Source organism: Orcinus orca, chromosome 2 (assembly GCF_937001465.1).
Source record: "Orcinus orca chromosome 2, mOrcOrc1.1, whole genome shotgun sequence".
NCBI classification, from domain to species: domain Eukaryota; kingdom Metazoa; phylum Chordata; class Mammalia; order Artiodactyla; family Delphinidae; genus Orcinus; species Orcinus orca.
Genome location: NC_064560.1, coordinates 85390716 through 85413307, shown reverse-complemented (window position 1 = coordinate 85413307; position 22592 = coordinate 85390716). Strand labels below are relative to the sequence as shown.

The window sequence follows — 22592 nt, the reverse complement described above, 5'->3', positions numbered from 1 at the left end:
AATGAAAATGCCTCCTTTGCAGACTCATAGCTCTGGTTAGAGAAGAAGTATATAAAGGGCCTGGCCAGTGACAGACGTTCAACAAAGGGGGGCTGCTGTCATGAGGCCCCCATGACCCCTACAGACTCTACCTGGGCTTAGTGTATCTTCCTGGGTGGATAGAAGATTTGTAAAGCTTTAGGCTTTGGGGGGGGGGGTGTCGGGGGGGCGGGGTACACTTTTTAAACTGCATATCCTAGTCCCTCTCAACTGTTCCTTTTGCATAACGGTCAGCCTCAGGTGCCTGCTGTTGTGCAGGTATGACTTCAGTCAGGGTCACTTCAGTGCTCTGAGATGGCTCTTGTCCCAAGTCCCTCCCCTCCCTACTCAACCCCATCATTTTCTCTGGCTCAGAACAGAAGCCCCAGTTGAGGATCAGGGTTTGCTGTGTGACCTCCGCAAGTCATTGCACCTCTCTGGCCTCCATGGGTGGTTCTCAGCAGAGGACACCCAGCAGAGTCTCCAGCAGATAAGAGTACTGGGGCAGGAGGTGTGCAAAGGCAGGCTGGACTACCTGGAGGAGGAACATGTGTGCCTGGGGCTGGACAGCAAGACAGCACCCCTAGACGTGCCCCCGAAGAGCTGCGGGGCCCACTCAGGCCAGCCTCGGTCCCACCACAGGCTGAAACCAGAGCATCTGTGGGAGGCGGATGCCCTCTGCCGGATGCAAAGGTGAACCACATGGCAGGTAGCCTAGGCCTGCCAGCCAGGGATCCTTGAGGCCTGGGGACCCAGAGTGGTTGCCTAGGGAAGGGCAAAGCGGGAAGGGTACGTGCCCAGCCCAGCAAACCCACCACCCTGGCTGGGCATCGCCACCCGCCCTCTGTACCCACTTCACCCCCTGCAGAGCCCTGCCATCCACACTGCCTCTGATCCAGACACCCATCTATACCTGCCCAGCCCCCCCACCCCCTCTACTCCAGCCCATGCCCCCCTATACACCTCCCCCGCATGCCTTCTCATCCTCCAGAAAACCCTCTGTCTCTCCATCCGCATGCTTCTCTTCGACCCTCTGTCCTCAGCTACCTCTGACCTTCCTCAACCTCACTGTCCCCCTCCATCCTCCTCCTCCTGCACATCCTCTTCCTGGCATTCACAGTCACCAGGGGCCACCTCCTTGAGGTCAAGCCCAGAGGCTCCCTCTGCAGGTTGGGAAGCTATTGCGCTTTCTCCTTCTTTCAAAAACCTTTTAGGGCTTCCCTGGTGGCGCAGTGGTTGAGAATCTGCCTGCTAATGCAGGGGACACGGGTTCGAGCCCTGGTCTGGGAAGATCCCACATGCCACGGAGCAACTAGGTCCATGAGCCACAACTACTGAGCCTGTGCATCTGGAGCCCGTGCTCCCAACAAGAGAGGCCGCGATAGTAAGAGGCCCACACACCGCCATGAAGAGTGGCCCCTGCTTGCCACAACTAGAGAAAGCCCTCACACAGAAACAAAGACCCAACACAGCCAAAAATAAATAAATAAACAAATGTGGGGTTTAGAAAAAAAAGAAAAAGAAAACCTTTTAAACTGTGAAATACAATCCCTATGGAGAAAATTGCAGTGAACATAAAAATACTGGGTTGGCCAAAATCTTCGTAAGATCTTATGGAAAAACCCAAATGAACTTTTTGGCCAACCCAATAAAACACAACCAAATTATTATAAAGCAAACATCCATGAAACCACCACCCAGGTCAAGAAATAGAATATCACCAGCACCCGAAGACCCTGGTGCCCCTCTTCTCCTAGATGTGGGAGGAAAAAGGGTGGGAGCAGGCCGACAAGGCCAAGGCCACAGAGCTTCAGAAAGGAGGGGAGATGGCCTCCTGCTTTGGGTAATGGCGCATTTAGTAGTACAGACAAACCTTCCTTTTAGATAACCTGGACCCTGGACCCACTTTGTTTCTTTATACTGTCCTCACCTCCGTATGCCTCCCTAATCACTATGGCCTAATAGTCCCTGTTTTTAACTTTCTGTAAAGGGCATCGTGCCATGTGTGTTTTGTTTTATGTATAGTTCTTCTGCTCAACTTTTTGTGTGAGATTCATCTGTCTGGTTGCTTGGTGCTGTGGGTCCTCTTTTTCATGGCTGTGTAGTATTCCACTGTGTGGGTTTTCCCCACCCCCCTCTCTTATCTATGTCCAATAATTCCTCACTGTCCCATCAGCTCTTTATATGTTTAAGAAGGTGACTTTTACTTTGTGTCCAGGTTTTTAAGTTATCTAAAGGGAAGTTTGGTCTATATTACTGAATGTGCCATTACCCAAAGACGAAGGCCATCTCCCCTCCTTTCTGAAGCTCTGTGGCCTTGGCCTTGCCAGCCTGCTCCCACCCCTTTTCTACCCACCCCTTTTCCACCCACCCCTCTGGCAATTTCCCTGAACTTGAGGGCTCCTCTCCCACCACCACCCCTTTCATTTGTCCTTGAATCTCCTCCTGACTCTACACTTCCCCTGACTCTGGAAAATCTCCTTCCTTCCAAGGCTTCCATCACATCTGGTGGGCTGTCCTCCCACCCCTCTATCTCCAGCTGAGATTCTTTCGAAGCTTACAGCCATCAGCTGCCTGTGACCACCTTCACCTGGAGGGCACGCAGGTACCTCACACCCAGCACGAGTTCCTTGTCCTCCGCACTCCGTGCATGCACCTCCTCCCCACAGGACTCCAGATTCGGACTCCTCATGACTCCTCCGTGCTCTCCTCCCTCATGGTCCTCCCTCCTCATCTCCATGCACATCGCCTCCACCAGGCACAGGTCCCAACACGTTCACCAGGCTGGTGGTTACTGGCCTTCGTTCTCCTGATTGGTACTCCCTGCTCAGGGCCAGAGAGAGCTTCTCCCAGGCACCCACTGCCCCGCAGCCGAGGCCCTTCGGCGGCCTTCAGGATGGAGTCCAAGCTCCTGAGACTGACCTTCAAGGCTGTCTCCTGTCTGCCCTGCCACCTCTCCAACTGTACCCCTGCCTCTCCTCCCTGCACCCTGCTCTCACCTGCTTTGTTCCTCATCACACGCTCTCTCACCTCTCTGCCTTTGTCTCCTCTGCCCTGAGAGCCCTCTCCCCACCCCCAGGTAACACCTACTCATTCCCAAGAGTCAGCTCAGATCATCACTTCTTCCAGCAAGCGCCTTCCTGCCTCCCCACTCCCTTGCCCCAGGCTGGGTTAAGAGCCTCCTTTGAGTTTCCCTCTGTCAGAGGCACTTCCTGCCATCTCCTCAGTGTAGAGGGGAGCCCACTGCAGGTGGGGACAGTCTGGGCTCCTCTGGGCTCCGAGTCCCCAGCATAGCATAGCACAGACGCGGCACTCAGCAAGTGTTGGTTGACTATGTGTTTACTGAGCTGCTCCCAGTCAAGGCTTTATAACTGAGTTTCTGAGACCTTGGGCACACTGCTGTCTCCTAGCCTCAGTTTCCCCATCTGAACAATGAAGGTATAAGGACCCTTTTGGCCAGCATAGTTGGTAGTGATCACAGGGATATTTGAACATCCCCGCTTGGGTGAGGTGCCTCTGATTCCACCATAAGAAACTTCTTATTTGTGGGGGAGAGAGGCAAGCATTGCCCTCTTCAGTCTTTTGTGAAAGATAACCACCACCCCTCCTCCTTAATTAAAGGTAAGGGAGGGTGAGGTGTGTGCTGGGCCTCAGTTTCTGTAAAGTGAGAGCAGTCGGATAATCATACCTTCTGTGCTTGGTACCCAGGGCTATTGTCCGAATAATTTAAAAAAAAACACAAAACACTCAAAAGGTGGTGCAGAGATGGCGGTAGCATCTCCAGGCACCCTATATGCCAGGGCAGGCTGGCCCTCCTCACTCTCCCTGACTCCACAGCCACTCCTTGAGGTGGGGTTATTTTCCCATTCCACAGATGAGGACACTGAGGCTCAGAGAATAGTTACAACCTTCCAGAGCCAGAGAGGGGGTGTTAGTGCAGCAAAGGCCACCAGTACCCAGTAGCAGGGGAGTTATTCGAACCCAGGGCCACCTGACACTTCTTACCTCAGCTGGCTCTGAGAGCTGGGGACCTGGTGGGGGGTGTCAGTGGGTGAGGGGGGTGCAGTGGGCACTCAGGGTCAGGAACAGGTGGAGTCAGTGTCCCTAAAGGGTGCGCTAGCCCAGAGAGGAGACAGGGATGGGGCTGACATCGCACCCACACCCCCACCAGAACAGCCTGGGGGCTGGGGGGAAGGGGGAGCAGGCGGAGGGGCAGCACCGCAACAGGAATCTGGGTCATGGTGTCCTGTATGTTCTCAAGGCTGGGCTGTGACGCAGAGCATGGCCCTGAGTGGGGAGCCCATCCCAGTCTGTGGGGAGAGGTCAGGGCTGCAGTCTAGAATCATGGCTCAGCTGTGAGGGTGGGTGGAGCTGGGGAGGAGGGGCAGGACCACCAGGCTGCTTCCTCTCTGGGTCCCCTAGGACCGAGGGCTCCGGCCACGGTAGAGACTGAGGGAGGGTAAGCCAGGGCCAGGTCCCCCTTCATCCCTACTGGGGAGATTTCACTCTCAGAGAGCAGCCCGGCTGGGGATGGTGTAGGGGCCTGTGGAAGGGCTAATCTCCAAGGCGTGGAGTCCCCAAGAACCTATCAGCCATCCGGATGAGGCAAGGGCGCCCCACTTCCTCAGGAGGCATGCTCTCCATCTCCTCCATTTCTTTTTTTTCCTTGCTCTGGGCCTTATCTTTCTTTGTCAAGGTGGAGAGGTGAGCTCTGCTCACCCCCAGGACTGCTGAGTGAAAAACAGCAGAGTATTAGAAAGGGTGAACCCCTGAATGAGAAGAGGAGCTTATTAGACCCATGGGGTAGACTAAACGCCGGCAGCGCCTTCCCAAGGACTCCCTCCATGCACACGTGCACGTGTGCACACACATGCACACTCAGGAGCGGCACACACTGTCAGTCCTCATGCAATTACAAATTACTGAGTGGACTATAAAATGTCAAAGGTTAGGTAGACGGAATGAGGGAGGGGTTCTCTGCAGATAGTTCAGCCTGAGTGGAGGTGTGAAGGGGGAAATAAGTGTGCTGGAGGGAAAGGGCGGGGTCGATGGGCATGAGGGGGTGGCTTGTAAGAGGCCTTGAACGCCAAGCCTCAGACTTTGCATCTGAGTTGATGCAGAGCCAGGAGGAAGCTGGTCCAAACCTCAGGAGCTCATTCTGAACCACAACCGTGAAGATCTCAGCCCTCCACCCGCACACACATAGACGAAGGTGTCCCGGACCCCAGCATCCAGCAGGGTTCTTCCCCTCCTAGGGCTTCTCTCCCCCAACCCCTACCTTGGGCAGGGATGAGGCTGACATCCCGCCCACACCGCACACCAGAACAGCCTGGGAGCTGGGGGGGAGGGGGAGTAGGTGGAGGGGCAGCACCACAACAGGAATCTGGGTCATGGTGTGAAGTACAGCACCCGTTCAAACAAATGCACAAAACGTAAATGTATTCACAGCGATGAATCATCACAATGTGAACACACACATGTAACCCCACAGGTCCTACAAGTCAAGAAGAGTGGCATTGCCAGCACTCCAGAAGCTCCCTCATGCCCCCAGTCCCCCACCCCCCACTTCCCCAAGGGGATCTAATACCCCGATTTCTAACTCTTTTAAGTTTGCTTGTTTTTGAAGAAACTCTATATGGGATTGTAGAGGACGTACCTTGTGTCTGACTTGTTCGGCTCACAATTAGTTTGAGAGCTTCCTCCATGTGGTTTCACGTGACCATCATTCATTCATTTGTATTGCTGTATAGTATCCCATCACATGACTGTCCCCCCATTCTACTGTGATGGGCACTTGTGTTATTGCCAGTTTGGGATTATTACAAATAATGCTGCTAGGAATGTTCTTACCCCGCTTCTTAATGCATTCCCTGCATCAATGTGATGCATTCACATTTTTACTGGGTATACACTCAGGAGTATAATTGCTAGATCATAAGCTATGCATGTGTTCAACTTGAACAGGATCCAGTATCCAAGCAGTTCTCGGAAAGGATGGTGACACTTCCTGTTCCCCCAGCAGTGACTAAGCATTCTACTTGTTCTATATCATCACCAACATTTGATATGGTCAGGGTTGTTTTGTTTTTGTTTTAGTCATTGTGGTGGGTGTATAGTAGTATCTTGCTGTGGTTTTAAATGACTAATGAGGGCGGCCACCAATTCAGATGATTATTGGCTTATTTTGCCAGGGGCCAGTTCAAATCTCTTGTCCATTATTCTATGGCGTAGTCTGTCTTTCTCTTATTGATTTGTGGGAGTTGTTTTTATATCTGAATACGAGTCCATCATCGGTTGTGTTTGTTGCAAGTATCTTCTCCCACTTTTCCTGCCCATTTCACCCCCTTAATGATGTCTTTTCATGAATAAAAGTTCTTAACTTAAATGTACCCAACTTATCAATCCTTTCCATTCTGGTTCGTGCTTTTGTGGCATGTCCTGTTGTGAAAAACCTTTCCCTACCCCAAGTGCATAAAGATATTCTTATCCTTGTCTTCTAGAAGCTTTATTGTTTTATCTTTTACATTTAGATCTACAATCCATCTGGAATTCACTTATTTATTTTTAAATTAATTAATTTATTTTTGGCAGTGTTGGGTCTTCATTGCTGCACGAGGGCTTTCTCTAGTTGTAGCGAGCGGGAGCTACTCTTCGTTGCGGTGCGTGGGCTTCTCATTGCAGTGGCTTCTCTTGTTGTGGAGCATGGGCTCTAGGTGTGCGGGCTTCAGTAGTTGTGGCACATGGGCTCAGTAGTTGTGGCTTGCGGGCTCTAGAGCACAGGCTCGGTAGTTGTGGCACACAGGCTTATTTGCTCCGTGGCATGTGAGAACTTCCTGGACCAGGGCTCGAACCCTGGAACCGTGTCCCCTGCATTGACAGGTGGATTCTTAGCCACTGCGCCACCAGGGAAGTCCTGGAATTTATTTTTAATTATGGTATGTAATAGGAGTCAAGTTACCCTTTTCTCCAGATAGATATCAAATTGATGCAGCACCATTTATTAAAATTACAATCCTGGGCTTCCCTGGTGGTGCAGTGGTTGAGAGTCCGCCTGCCGATGCAGGGGACACGGGTTCGTGCCCCGGTCTGGGAAGATCCCACATGCCGTGGAGCGGCTAGGCCCGTGAGCCATGGCCGCTGAGCCTGCACGTCCGGAGCCTGTGCTCTGCAACGGGAGAGGCCACAACAGTGAGAGGCCCGTGTACCGCAAAAAAAAAAAAAAAAAAATTACAATCCTTTCCCTGCCTCCCTGTAACACCATCTTTGTCATGTATTAATGGTCCATATATGTGTGGGTCTCTTTCAGGGCTCTCTCTTGTTTTGCTTTGGTCTGCTTATCAATCTTTGCATTTATATTACCCCGTCTTAATTATTGTAGCTTTATCATAAGTCTTGAAAGCTGATAGAGCAAGTCTTCCCACCTGTTCTTCTTCAAAAATATTTTGGCTACACTTGTTCTTTTTATTTCTCGTAGAATCAGCTCATCTATTTCTACACATACACATAGAGTGTTATGATTTTAATTAGAAATGCATTGAATCTATAAATCAATTTAGGGAAGAACTAACTCTTTAAATATTGCATCTTTCAATCCAGAAACATGGTATGGCCCTCAATGTATTTAGGTTCAAATTATTTTTAATTGATGAGTAATGTACGGACAAATTCTTAGTAAAAATGCAAAAAATAGAGATTAAGCAAGTGTTCCTTTCTCTTCCCAAACTGAGCAGTAGCCACTGTTAACTATATATCTGCATGTATGCACTCATGCACACACATGTGCATACACACACACATACCAGTGACAGATGGGATCATATTAATTTGCCACCTTTTTTTTACTTAATAATGCAGTGTGGACATCTCTGTGTCAGAAGAAGTGAATCTAGGTCATTTTTTTTTAAGCTTTACTGTTTCAGATTTTATTGGATAATTGGTATTACATGCATTTAAGATATTTTATGTGCTTATAAGTATACTGTATTAGACCATTCCATAATTTTTATTAAATTCAGTTTAGAAAACAGTTTATGTATTCTTATATCCTAAGATTCTTCATCCTTATAGGCAAATGTGCTTGTTCCAGTTGTGTGAAATTGCTTGATGTAACCTGTTAATAGACTTAAATGATGAAAAGTTGGTGCTTTAACACTCTGCAGGGAAGTTGGGAGTTTTGTTTTATAGTAAATGTAGATTTTGCTGTAATTTCAAACCTTCTGCTCTCTTAACTGTACTATACACAGCATGATATAAGAGTAGGAAAACTGACAGAATCAACAAATGACAAGATCAATTTTGCTTGCTTTGTACTTTTGGATGAAGCCTATATCTAACACTTCCAAATAGTTCTCCACTGGAGGATATTAGAATCCTCCCAATATTAAGCACTATGTTATTATTTTTTCTCCATTTTCTTTTTGAATTTTGTTTTATTTATTTTTTATACAGCAGGTTCTTATTAGTTATCAATTTTATACATAGTAGTGTATATATGCCAACCCCAATCTCCCAATTCATCACCCCACCCCACCCCCCACTTTCCCCCCTTGGTGCCATACGTTTGTTCTCTACATCTGTGTCTCTATTTCTGCCCTGCAAACTTGTTCATCTGTACCATTTTTTCTAGATTCCATATATATGCGTTAATATATGATATTCGTTTTTCTCTTTCTGACTTACTTCACTCTGTATGACAGTCTTAACTCCATCCACGCCTCTACAAATGACCCAATTTCTTTCCTTTTTATGGCTGAGTAATATTCCATTGTATATATGTACCACATCTTCTTTATCCAGTCGTCTGTCGATGGACATTTAGGTTGCTTCCATGACGTGGCTATTGTAAATAGTGCTGCAAAGAACATTGGTGTGCATGTGTCTTTTTTTTTTTTTAATAAAGAAAAAGTTTATTCTCTCTTCCTCTCTACATGTGACTTTTTGAATTATGGTTTTCTCTGGGTATATGCCCAGTAGTGGGTTTGTTGGGTCATATGGTAATTCTATTTTTAGCTTTTTAAGAACCTCCATACTGTTCTCCATAGTGGCTGTATCAATTTACATTCCCACCAACAGTGCAAGAGGGTTCCCTTTTCTCCACACCCTCTCCAGCATTTATTGTTTGTAGATTTTTTGATGATGGCCACTCTGACTGGTGTGGGGTGATACCTCATTGTAGTTTTGATTTGCATTTCTCTAATAATTAGTGATGTTCAGCAGCTTTTCATGGACCTCTTGGCCATCTGTATGTCTTCTTTGGAGAAATGTCTATTTAGGTCTTCTGCCCATTTTTTGATTGTTTTTTTTTTAATATTGAGCTGCATGAGCTGTTTATATATTTTGGAGATTAATCCTTTGTCCATGGATTCGTTTGCAAATATTTTCTTTCATTCTGAGGGTTGTCTTTTCATCTTGTTTATAGTTTCCTTTGCTGTGCAGAAGTTTTAAGTTTCATTAGGTCCCATTTATTTGTTTTTGTTTTTATTTCCATTACTCTAGGAGGTGGGTCAAAAAAGATCTTGCTGTGATTTATGTCAGGGTGTCCTTCCTATGTTTTCCTCTAAGAGTTTTATAGTATCCAGTCTTACAGGTAGGTCTTTAATCCATTTTGAATTTATTTTTGTGTATGGTGTTAGGGAGTGTTCTATTTTCATTCTTTTACATGTAGCTGCCCAGTTTTCCCAGCACCACTTATTGAAGAGACTGTCTTTTCTCCATTGTATATCCTTGCCTCCTTTGTCATAGATCAGTTAACCATAGGTATGTGGGTTTATCTCTGGGCTTTCTATCCTGTTCCATTGATCTATATTTCTGTTTTTGTCCCAGTACCATATTGTCTTGATTACTGTAGCTTTGTAGTATAGTCTGAAGTCAGGGAGTCTGATTCCTCCAGCTCTGTTTTTTTTTTTTTTTTTTTTTTTTTTTTTTTGCGGTACACGGGCCTCTCACTGTTGTGGCCTGTACCGTTGCGGAGCACAGGCTCTGGACACGCAGGCTCAGCGGCCATGGCTCATGGGCCCAGCCGCTCCGTGGCATGTGGGATCTTCCCGGACCGGGGCACGAACCCATGTCCCCTGCATCGGCAGGCAGACTCTCAACCACTGCACCACCAGGGAAGCCCCTCCAGCTCCGTTTTTTTCCCTCAAGACTGCTTTGGCTATTCGGGGTTTTTTGTGTCTCCATACAAATTTTGAGATTTTTTGTTCTGGTTCTGTAAAAAATGCCATTGGTAATTTGATAGGGATTGAAATGAATCTGTAGATTGCTTTGGGTAGTATAGTCATTTTCACAATATTGATTCTTCCAATCCAAGAACATGGTATATCTCTCCATGTGTTTGTATCATCTTTAATTTCTTTCATCGGTGTCTTATAGTTTTCTGCATACAGGTCTTTTGTCTCCTTAGGTAAGTTTATTCCTAGGTATTTTATTCTTTTTGTTGCAATGGTAAATGGGAGTGTTTCCTTAATTTCTCTTTCAGATGTTTCATCATTAGTATATAGGAATGCAAGAGATTTCTGTGCATTAATTTTGTATTCTGCAACTTTACCAAATTCATTGATTAGCTCTAGTAGTTTTCTGGTGGCATCTTTAGGATTCTCTGTGTATAGTATCATGTCATCTGCAAACAGTGACAGCTTTACTTCTTCTTTTCCAATTTGTATTCCTTTTATTTCTTTTTCTTCTCTGATTGCCATGGCTAGGACTTCCAAAACTATGTTGAATAATAGTGGTAAGAGTGGACATCCTTGTCTTGTTCCTGATTTTAGAGGAAATGCTTTCAGTTTTTCACCACTGAGAATGATGTTTCCTGTGGATTTGTCATATATGGCCTTTACTATGTTGTGGTAAGTTCCCTCTATGCCCACTTTCTGGAGAGTTTTTATCATAAATGGGTGTTGAATTTTGTCGAAAGCTTTTTCTGCATCTGTTGAGATGATCATAGGTTTTTATTCCTTAATTTTTTAATATGGTGTATCACATTGATTGATTTTCCTATATTGAAGAACGCTTGCATCCCTGGGATAAATCTCACTTGATCATGGTGTATGACCCTTTTAATGTGTTGCTGGATTCTGTTTGCTAGTATTTTGTTGAGGATTTTTGCATCTATGTTCATCAGTGATATTGGTCTGTAATTTTCTTTTTTGTAGTATCTTTGTCTGGTTTTGGTATCAGGGTGATGGTGGCCTCGTAGAATGAGTTTCGGAGCATTCCTTTCTCTGCAACTTTTTGGAAGAGTTTGAGAAGGATGGATGTTAGCTTTTCTCTAAATGTTTGATAGAATTCACCTGTGAAGCCATCTGGCCCTGGACTTTTTTTTGTTGGAAGATTTTTAATCACAATTTCAATTTCATTACATGTGATTGGCCTGTTCATATTTTCTATTTCTTCCTGGTTCAGTCTTGGAAGGTTATACCTTTCTAAGAATTTGTCCATTTCTTCCAGATTGTCCATTTTATTGGAATAGAGTTGCTTGTAGTAGTCTCTTGTGATGCTTTGTATTTCTGTGGTGTATGATGTCACTTCTCCTTTTTCATTTCTAATTTTATTGACTTGAGTCCTCTCCCTCTTTTTCTTGATGAGTCTGGCTAAAGTTTTATCAGTTTTGTTTATCTTCTCAAAGAACCAGCTTTTAGTTTTATTGATCTTTGCTATTGTTTTCTTTGTTTCTATTTCATTTATTTCTGCTCTGATCTTTATGATTTCTTTCCTTCTACTAATTTGGCGTTTTGTTTGGTCTTCTTTCTCTACTTCCTTTAGGTGTAAGGTTAGTTTGTTTATTTGAGATTTTTCTTGTTTCTTGAGGTAGGACTGTATGGCTATAAGCTTCCCTCTTAGAACTGCTTTTGCTGCATCCCATATGTTTTGGATTGTCATGTTTTCATTGTGATTTGTCTCTAGGTATTTTTTGATTTCCTCTTTGGTTTCTTCAGTGATCTCCTGGTTATTTAGTAATGTATTGTTTAGCTTCCATGTGTTCGTGTTTTTTACGTTTTTTCCCCTGTAATTTATTTCTAATCTCATAGCGTTGTGATAGGAAAAGATGTTTGATATGATTTCAATTTTCTTAAATTTGCTGAGGCTTGGTTTGTGACCCAAGATGTGATCTATCCTGGAGAATGTTCTGTGTACACTTGAGAAGAAAGTGTAATCTACTCTTTTCAGATGGAATGTCCTATAAATATCAATTAAATCTATCTGGTCTATTGTGTCATTTAAAGCTTGTGTTTCCTTATTAATTTTCTGTTTAGATGATCTGTCCATTGGTGTAAGTGAGGTGTTAAAGTCCCCAACTATGATTGTGTTACCATCGATTTCCTCTTTTATGGCTGTTAGCATTGGCCTTATATATTGAGGTGCTCCTATGTTGGGTGCATATATATTTATGATTGTTATATCTTCTTCTTGGATTGATCCCTTGATCATTATGTAGTGTCCTTCCTTGTCTCTTGTAACATTCTTCATTTTAAAGTCTATTTTATCTGATATGAGTATTGCTACTCCAGGTTTCTTTTGATTTCCATTTGCATGGAATATCTTTTTCCATCCCCTCACTTGCAGTCTGTATGTGTCCCTAGGTCTGAAGTGGGTCTCTTTTAGACAGCATGTATATGGGTCTTGTTTTTGTATCCATTCAGCAAGCCTGTGTCTTTTGGTTGAAGCATTGAATCGATTCACATTTAAGGTAATCATCAATATGTATATTCCTATTACCATTTTCTTAATTGTTTTGGGGTTGTTTTTGTAGGTCCTTTTCTTCTCTTGTGTTTCCCACTTAGAGAAGTTCCTTTAGCATTTGTGATAGAGCTGGTTTGGTGGTGCTGAATTCTCTTCACTTTTGCTTGCCTGTAAAGCTTTTGATTTCTCCGTCAAATCTGAATGAGATCCTTGCTGGGTAGAGTAATCTTGGTTGTAGATTCTTCCCTTTCAGCACTTTAGATATATTGTGCCACTCCCTTCTGGCTTGTAGAGTTTCTGCTGAGAAATCAGCTGTTAACCTTATGGGAGTTCCCTTGTATGTTATTTGTCGTTTTTCCCTTGTTGCTTTTAATAATTTTTCTTTGTCTTTAATTTTTACCAATTTGATTGCTGTGTTTCTTGGCATGTTTCTCCTTGGGTTTATCCTGCCTGGGACTGTCTGCTCTCCTTGGACTTGGGTGGCTATTTCCTTTCCCATGTTAGGGAAGTTTTTGACTATAATCTCTTCAAATATTTTCTCAGGTCCTTTCTCTCTCTCTCTTCTCCTTCTGGGACCCCTATAATGCGAATGTTGTTGTGTTTAATGTCCCATAGGTCTCTTAGGCTGTCTTCAGTTCTTTTCATTCTTTTTTCTTTATTCTGTTCTGCGGCAGTGAATTCCACCATTCTGTCTTCCAGGTCACTTCTCTGTTCTTTGGCCTCAGTTATTCTGCTATTGATTCCTTCTAGTGTATTTTTCATTTCAGTTATTGTATTGCTCATCTCTGTTTGTTCTTTAATTCTTCTAGGTCTTTGTTAAACATTTCTTGCATCTTCTCGATCTTTGCCTCCATTCTTTTTCCAAGGTCCTGGATTATCTTCACTATCATTATTCTGAATTATTTTTCTGGAAGGTTGCCTATCTCCACTTCATTCAGTTGTTTTTCTGGCATTTTATCTTGTTCCTTCATCTGGTACATGTCCTCTGCCTTTTCATTTTATCTATCTTTCTAATGTGGTTTTCGTTCCACAGCCTGCGGGATTGCACTTCTTCTTGCTTCTGCTGTCTGCCCTGTGATGGATGAGGCTATCTAAGAGGTTTGTGCAAGCTTCCTGATGGGAGGGACTGGTGGTAGGTAGAGCTGGGTGTTGCTCTGGTGCGCAGAGCTCAGTAAAACTTTAATCCACTTGCCTGCTGATGGGTGGGGCTGAGTTCCTTCCCTGTTGGTTGTTTGGCCTGAGGCGACCCAACACTGGAGGCTATAGGCTCTTTGGAGGGGCTAATGTAGGACTCTGGGAGGGCTCACGCCAAGGAGTACTTCCCAGAACTTCTGCTGCTAGTGTTCTTGTCCCCATGGTGAACCACAGCCACCCCCCACCTCTGCAGGAGACCCTCCCACACTAGCCAGTAGGTCTGGTTCAGTCTCCTATGGGGTCACTGCTCCTTCCCTCTGGGTCCTGATGCACACACTACTTTGTGTGTGCCCTGCAAGAGTGGAGTCTTTTTTTCCCCCAGTTCTGTCAAAGTCCTGCAATCAAATCCCACTAGCCTTCAAAGTCTGATTCTCTGGGAATTCCTCCTCCTGTTGCCAGACCCCCAGGTTGGGAAGCCTGACATGAGCCTCAGAACCTTCACTCCAGTGGGTGGACTTCTGTGGTATAAGTGTTCTCCAGTTTGTGAGGCAACCACCCAGTGGTTATAGGATTTGATTTTGTTGTGATTGCACCCCTCCTACCATCTCATTGTGGCTTCTCCTTTGTCTTTGGATGTGGGGTATCTTTTTTGGTGAGTTCCAGTGTCTTCCTGCCAATGATTGTTCAGCAGTTAGTTATGATTCTGGTGCTCTCTCAAGAGGGAGTGAGCACATGTCCTTCTACTCCACCATCCCAAACAAATCTCCTCTCTGAATCTAGGTCATTCTTTGTAAGTACTGCCTGTATCCAGTGACTCAGCGTGCCCTAGAATAAAACCATAAACTGCAGGCATGAAGCATCCTTGAACATGTTTTCTTGGACGAGGGTGTGCTCCTCTAAAAGATAACCCTAAAGCAAAGAAACCCATTTGGATACTAATGTAATTGTTCAGAGCAGACATGATAAGAGCCTGAACTAGGCTGGAGAGGGAAAGGAGAGATGAATTCCCTTTCCAAAAATATCATGTGCTTCTTTTGACAGTCTACTCGACCTCCCAAATCCCTGTCCATCAAGGGGCTGCTATAAATTGAGGATGTAGAGCAGAGCAGAGGAGAGAGCAAGGGAACCCAGGGTGAGGGTAGCAAGGAGGAAGAGAAAGGGGTCTGGCCTGTTGATTAAAGCTGGCACTAGAACAGAAATGGGGTGGGATGAGAACTACTGCTTCCAAGTCATGTCTGCCCTAGGCAGGGTCCTGAACCACACACACTGACTCTGAGCTTCCAGATACTCCATGTTTCTCCCATGAGAGGAATCAGAGGCTCAGAAAGGTGAAGGGGTCTGTCCAAGCTCACTCAGTGAGTCAGTGGCCAAGCTGGGCTTCTGAGTCCTGACCACAAAGCCCTGTGTGTGTGCAGTCTCTGGGCTGAGTGTCCTAGTGAATGAAGCTGTCTGAGGGCACCAGATGGGCAGATCTGGAGGAGCCAAGACCTGAAACTTGACTGGGGCAGGTGCTGGGGAGATGGGCCCAGCACTGGCACCATTTAGAGGGAGTCTAGCCAGAAGGCTAGACAGCAGCAGGTGACAAATGGTGTCTGATGAGCCCCTGCTGTCTGGAAACCCCTCCCCAGGCAGCCAGTGGCCCACCATGCAGCAGGTTGAAGGCAGTGGCTGGGATCCAGGCCACATCCTCAGTCAGCATGGGGCCCAGGTGGGAGTTGGGGACAGAGCTCTGCTTCCTGAGGACTTGGGAGCCCATTTCTGGCCAGGCCTAGGAGGCCCACCCCCCACAGGCAAGGCCTTCACAGTCTCAGGAAGGACAGGGCTTAGGAAGCTCCTGCTGGCCTCGCTACCCTCCTCCCACTCCTCCCCCAAACCTAGCTCCTACCTCCTCCCCCTTTACCGAGCTTCCTGGCTTCACATTTTGAGTCCCTCTTTTATATTTTGTGGTACTATTTATATTAAGAAACTCCCTTTCCAAAACTTTTTATAAATAACAATAGGGAATTTCTGATTATGATACAAGTACGTGTAAATATAGCCTATTAATTCTCCTATGCACACGCAAGGGCAAACATGAATTTTTTTTTCCCAAATTGAGATCATAATTGTTTTTAGTAACCTGCTTTCATCACTTCTCAACATACTGTGAAGTTTCCATATATGGGGCCATTGTGGCAGGATTGCGCAGCGTTTAAGAGCACGGACTCAAGTGGCAGGAGGCCTGGATTTCAGACCTTGACGCTGCCACTCATTAGTTTTGTGACTGAGCACGCTACTCGCCTCTCTGGGCCTTGGATTCCTCGTCGGTAAAATGAGGATGATAATAGTATCCGCCTTCATAAGCTAAATGAAGGAGGTGGGCCTGACTTGGTACATAGTAAATGCTCAATGAACACCAGATATTAGTATTATTGTTACTCCTAACCTAGTGACAGAGCCTGGCATCCCGTCCCCACCTCACAGCCTAGATCCTGTAGCTGGATTCCAACCCTGACCCTGAGTCCTTTTCTGGATCTCCCGGGCTTACCTACGCCGTGTCCCTTCACGCCCCCTGGGCTGCTTGGGAGGCTGGTGCCTAGGGTTGGCTCCCAAGAAGCATTCAGCGAGATTTCAGAGAGATTCTTCCCTGGGTTCTCGGTGACGTGAGGAAGAAGAGGGATTAGAGAAGGGAGAAAGGAGAAGGGAAAAGGTGGAGAAATGGCCCTGATTTAGCCTGGCCCTGGAGCCTTTCAAGTCTCCATCGCTCATGGGCCTCCTCACCTAGTGTCTGAATCCTGGGTCGCCCGTAGCTGGCCTCCCGGGAAAACGTGTCACCCCCAGGAGAGCACATTTGTGCAGCTGCTCTCACACGGCCAGAAGGGGTGAAAATCCTGTCGTGACCACCCCTCCAAGGAGCTGCTAAGACTTGAGAGCACAGCTTGGGATTCTCTCTGTTCTTTGGCCTTGGGAGTGACCCACTGACTTCCAGGTGTGGGTGTAGATATTGGGGGGGCGGCTACAGTGGGGCTGGGGGTTCATCTCTGAGCTCTGGGGTACACAGGAGATGAACAGCTACCGGCAGGCCATGCAGAAGATGGCAGAGGACATCCTGTCACTACGGAAACAGACCAGCATCCTGGAGGCAGAGAACCAAATGCTGAGGAGCCAGCTGACCCAGGAGAGGGTAGAAGAGGAGCCAGACATCACTGACAGAGCCCAGAACCTGGGTGAGGGCCTACAGGCCACCAAGGGAACAGGGTGGCAGGAGCCTTTCCCAGGACACAGGCTAGTAGGAGCCTGGCTGGGTCCTCTCTGAGATGGGAAACTGAGAGTCCAGTCTTGTGTCAAGCCCCAGGACTGGGAGACACCCCCCGCCCCCCAACCATGCCGATTTGAACTGGGAGGTGCCTCCTCCCTGAGCCAGTTCCTCCTCCACCAGCGTCCATGAAGCAGAAACTGCTGCTGAGTGAGCAGGACATGAAGAAGCTGAGGGACAAGGTGCAGCATCTGCAGAATGAGCTGATTCGAGTGAGCCTGGGCTTGGAGGGCAGAGGGGAAGGGGGCTCAGGAGGGAGCGTCTGGAGAAGCGTCTGCGGCTAGAAGGGAGAGGGACGTAGGGGCCAGGGGGCCAGGGCAGTGGAGGACTGAGCAGAGTGGCCTGGGGTGGACCCTAAGGGTCAAGGGCACCCTTGCTTTCCCCCGTTTCCCCTCCCTCCCCCACCGTCAGAAGAATGACAGAGAAAAGGAGCTGCTCCTCCTGCACCGGGCTCAGCAGCCACAGGCGGCGCTGCTGAGGCGATACCAGGACAAACTGCAGCAGATGAAGGCGCTGGAGGAGACCGTGAGGCACCAGGAGAAGGCAGGTGCCCTAAGGACCAGGCTGCCCAGGCCCAGCCACACACGGGCAGGTGTGGAGCCCCTAGGCCATCCCAGCCTCTGTGCTCTGCCCTCCAGGTGATTGAGAAGATGGAGTGGGTGCTGGAGGACAAGCTGCGGGAGAGGAACGAGCGCCTGCAGAACAAGCTGCAGGGAAAGCCCAATGTCGGTGAGTCTGCTCCCCGGCTTCTGTCCCATCCCTGGAGGCCCTGCCTTCTTGGAGCCTCTCAGTTTCAGGAGCACCTTCAAACTGCAGCAGAGGGTGCTAGGTCCCCTCAGTACTCAATCAGGCACTGAGCACTTCCAGAGGTCCCCCAAGCTCCCTTCTCCTACCATGGAGTCCCTCAGAACACATGGAGGGGACACAGTGTGTGAGCCATGCTAGAAAGAGGCTCAGACCTTCCAGAAGATGCTCTGAGATTAGAGCGAGCAGAGATGGGCTACCTGCAAAGAGGGGCTGTCTGGGGCAGCGGTTCCCAACCTCTTAACTCCAGGACCCTTCAAATTATTTGCTCATCTCCCTGTGTCTTCAAAGAGTCTGCTTCTATAAAACACACAAAAACTTTCTGGTTAAATCAATGATTTGCTTTCTCCACTGATGTTAACCAAAGCCACCTAGAACTGCCAACGAGAGGCAGCTCTGATGAGCAGGAAAGAACCAGGTCACCCCGCATCAGGCCAGCCCAAGCAGAGGATTTCTGTGCCACCTCCCTGGGGACCCCCGTGAGCCCAGCCCTGGGTCAGCCTTCGCCGCATGGGGGTGTCTGTAGGGGGCATTTTTGAAGGTCTTTAAGAAACAGTGAAAACTGGGCCCACCTTTCAGGAACGCTGAGCTTAGGGTGAGAGTTGAGAAGGCAACCTAGGGAGGGGAAACAGCCATGCACAGGCCTGGGGAGTGACGATGCCAGGAGCAGAGAAGGGAGGAAAATAGAGGTGAGGAGCTGAAACAGACCCAGGACAAATGGTGGGGGAGTGATCAGAGAGAACACTGGGGTCAGAGTCTAAAGAGCCTAGAACGATGGCCTGAGGAGGAGTATGGACCTGATCCCACGGGCAGTAGGGAGCCATTGAAGGCTTGGGAGCAGAGGAGGGGCATAAAAAAGTAAAACGCTGAGGCAGATTGGACCAGGGACAGGGAGGCAGGAAAACCCATCTCATGAACATCTATGGCCACATTCCACAGCCTTCCCCATGCTCTCAGCCTCTGGCCTTCCCCCGGGTCCAACGGGAGAGAATCTGCCTGTTGACCTTTACTCAATGCTGCTGGCGGAAAACTCGAGGCTGCGGGCAGAGCTGGACAAGAACCGCCACCAGTCGGCCCCCATCGTTCTGCAGCAGCAGGCCCTGCTGGTAAGAGCCACCAGCACAATTCTGGCCTGGACCTGCCTGCGCAGGTCACCAGGCACCCAGAAATCACTCAGGCACAATCCAAGTTGAAACCCAAGACCAGAAGCAAGGTTTCCCAGGGTCTCCAATGTGCCTGGAGTCTCCTGGAGAGCTCTGGCTCTCAGGCCTTGGCTCCTTTCCCCTGGGAACACACATGAGTCTGAAAGCTTCACTCTTACCCTCATTTAGCATCCTGGGAGAGAAAGCAAGCCCCTAGCTGACCCCTGACCCCGTTTGCCACCTGGCTGCCCTGCAGTTGGGCTCCAAACAGGCCTCTCAGAACTCCATTCTGGAGCGTTTCCTGGGATTGGTACCGCCTTGGAGAGCCCTTTTCCCCCATCCCAGGTGGACCCTGGGGAGTTGGGAACAAGAGGAGACCTGGCAGAGAAGCTGCAAGAGACAGATGGTCCAGGCCACTGCAAGGGTACCCTGCCCACATAGGTGGGTGTCCCTGGCCCCTCCCTACCTCCGAGGCTGTTACAGGTGCTCCTGCTTTATGCAAACCCGAAGACAGAACATTTGGAATTACAAAAGCGGGGTGGGCTGGGCACAGGAGAGTTTTTCTCTTCATCCCAGGACTCGCAGGAGGTGAGTTCTGTTTGAAAGCACACCTGATGCATGGACATCCATGTAAAGTGTGGAGGACGGGGAACCCTTGCTTTACAAATAGATCCTTCACTTTACAATATGACCCCCAGCTCAAGATTCCTTTCTGTGCACTAACCTATTGCCCCCTGGTGCATTTTACATTTAAAAATTGGTGTGCAAAAGTTTCATACAGTCAAAATACGTGGGGGGACAACTGTGAAAAAGGCACATGCCAGGCCTGAAACTCCGGGCGGGGTTCTGAGGCTCGTTGGCCTCAGGGTCTTTGGCCCTGGGTCTGAGGCTCTGCGTCAGGGAGCTGAATTTGGAACTCAGACCTGGCTGATTTCTCCCTCAGTGTCACCTGGCCTCCTGAGCTCACATAGCTACAGCCCCCAGTGGGGACCATGTGTGAGTTTCTGCTTTGCCCACAGGATCTTCTTGCCAGTAATTCAGACAAGTTTAACCTCCTAGCCAAGCTGGAACGCGCTCAGAGCCGGATTCTTTCCCTGGAAAGCCAGGTAGGTGAGGTGCAGGGCTCACACAGGCCAGGTAGCCTCACCACTCAGCCTGAGACCAGGCTCAGCCTCTGTGTTTCAGAAGGGTCGGGGCTCCGTGTGTGAGGAGGGTCCAGACTCCATGTTTGAAGAGGGTTGAGGTCCATTTGGGACCAGGGTCGAGGCTCTGTGTTTGGAAAGGATCAGGGCTCTATGTGTGAGGGGGGGTCAGGACTCAATTTTTGACCAGGATTGGGGCTCCCTGTATTTGGAGTGTCAGGGCTCCCTGTTTAACCATGTTTGGACTCAGGGGGCACGGAGGGTCGGGGCTCAGTCTGCATCCAGGGTCAGGGCTCCATCTGTGACCAGGATCGGTGCTCCATGTGAGAAGAGGACCGAGGCTTTGTGTGTGATCAGGGCAAGGGCTCCGTGTGTGTCGGGTTGGTGATCGGTGTTTGTCAGGACTCCCTTCCTGTGTGAGGAGGGTCTGGGCTTGGTCTACATCCAAGATCAGGGCTCCCTTTGTGACCAGGGTCAAGGATTTGTGTTTCAGGAGGGTCTGGGCTCTGTGTGTGACCAGAGTCAGAGCTGCGTGTTAGAGAAGGGCTGGGGCTCTGTGTGTGAAGGGGGTCAGGGCTCCCTCTGTGACCAGGGCTGAGGCTGCACGTTTGAGAAGGGTTGGGGCTCATTGTGGGGAGTGCTGCAGCTCTATGGTTGAGGACTGACGGGACTCTGCGTGTCAGGAGGGTCAGGGCTCATCGTGACCGGTGTTGGAGCTCCGTATGTTGGTGGAACCCAAAGAAGGTCCATCAGTCGTATTCAAACTGTCGCTTGTCCACCCACCCTTGTTATCCTGAGGTCTCTTGGGAAGGTAGCAGGCCCACGTTGCCCAGGGTTTTGCTTTCTGCTCAAAGAGCAGGCTGAGGTTTGGGCTGTCCCAGCTCTCAGGGACGGGCGCTGCTGCCCAGTGGTTCTCCATCTGTGTCTCTTCATGTCTATAGTTAGAGGACTCAGCTCGACGCTGGGGACGAGAGAAGCAGGACTTGGCCACACGGCTGCAGGAGAAAGAGTACGGCTTGAGGCCCCCTTCCAACACAATCATCACAGATGAGTCCGTGAGTGATCCCTCTGGAGGAGCTCTGTGGGGTTCGGGGGGTGGGTCTGGCAGCCACACACACACACCCCTTCCCCGAGTCACTGGACCTTGTGAAAACCTGTCCAGGGGGCCCTGCTCCCTGGCTGGTAGTCAGAAGACCTGGGCTCAACTTCTGCTCAGTTACCAGCCGAAACCTCTGCCCCATCTCAATCCCCCACCTGTCTAGGGGGAATAGAGAACCCTGCCAAGACGCCCCCTTCCCTTCGGGTGGTGATGAGTATCAGAAAGGAGGGGCTGTGGTGGACTGTTTGCCCACAGGGGCATTCCTCGAATGCTGTGGCACTGGCTGTACTTTAGGACTGGATTTGCTCATGGGTAGAGTAGCTGTGGCCCCCTCTCCACTCCACAGTGCCTAAGATTCTCCCATGAGCACGCACTTCTTGGGCCACTGCAGTGCTGCAGACCTGCCAGAGGTGGGGGCATGTTGCCAGAGAGAAACACTGCCAACTTCCCAAGAACAAATAGGTTTATTCACAACTGTCCCTCAAGCTCAGCCCTGGGCCCCCCAGCCCCCCAAAGCAAACCCCCTGATGGCTTCCGCTCTTGAACCATCAGTACTCTGCTGGAAAGGCCTGAAAAGGATGGGGGAACTGGGTGGAACACAGGGCTACCTTTGCAAACTCACCCGCTGAGCCCTGGAGACTTCGGCAGAAATCAGGTGTGACCTGCTGTGGTGAAATGGGTTTGGAAATCTTTGAGAAGTCATGGCCTGCTGGATTTTGGATCCTCTGAGGCATGACTTGCCAGGCAAGATACATTTTATTGAGTCACCTGCTGGGGACAGGGGCATACTCACTTCGTCTGGCTTTGCCCACCACAGAACCCCTCCACCCCCTCCAAGAACCACAGGCAACCCTCCAAGCTGGACCCCTTGATGCCCAGCTCAGAGACTAAGCTCAACAATCTCTCTAAATCCCAGCAGACTGAGTCCTGGCAGACCTCAGTCTTGGAGCAGGCCTCCCTCTCTGTGTACTGAGGCGTCTCAGACCCACTCCCTAAAATGACTTTATTAAACGCTGAGGTCAGTGAACATGCACCTCTTTCATTGAGCAGGGCAGCCTGGGGTGCCTTAGCTTCCTCCTTCCAGACCCCACTCTGGGCCTGGGTCCTCTGCTGTAGCCCTGTAGCCTCCTGCCTGTCCCAGGAGCTACCATCTTTGGAGAGCCAGAGGCCATAGTGGACCCCAGACAGGGGGCGGGTGGGGGTGGGGGAGAAGAGGCCTTCCAAAGCAGGATCCAGGGAGACAAGGCCTGTCAAGGTCTCTGGAAGAACTGAGACCACCA

General features: G+C 48.8%; 1 protein-coding gene across 1 annotated transcript in view; it reads left to right on the top strand.

The window, feature by feature from the left end:
* The window catches only part of CCDC33 (coiled-coil domain containing 33), a 116601-nt gene extending 94316 nt beyond the window's left edge, over window positions 1-22285 (top strand). The window contains 8 exon segments of the mRNA XM_033440158.2: window positions 16871-17036; window positions 17249-17337; window positions 17537-17668; window positions 17764-17854; window positions 18869-19035; window positions 20091-20177; window positions 21155-21268; window positions 22130-22285. Coding sequence (XP_033296049.1) covers window positions 16871-17036; window positions 17249-17337; window positions 17537-17668; window positions 17764-17854; window positions 18869-19035; window positions 20091-20177; window positions 21155-21268; window positions 22130-22285 — 1002 coding nt within the window.
* Window positions 22286-22592: the final 307 nt, after the last annotated feature.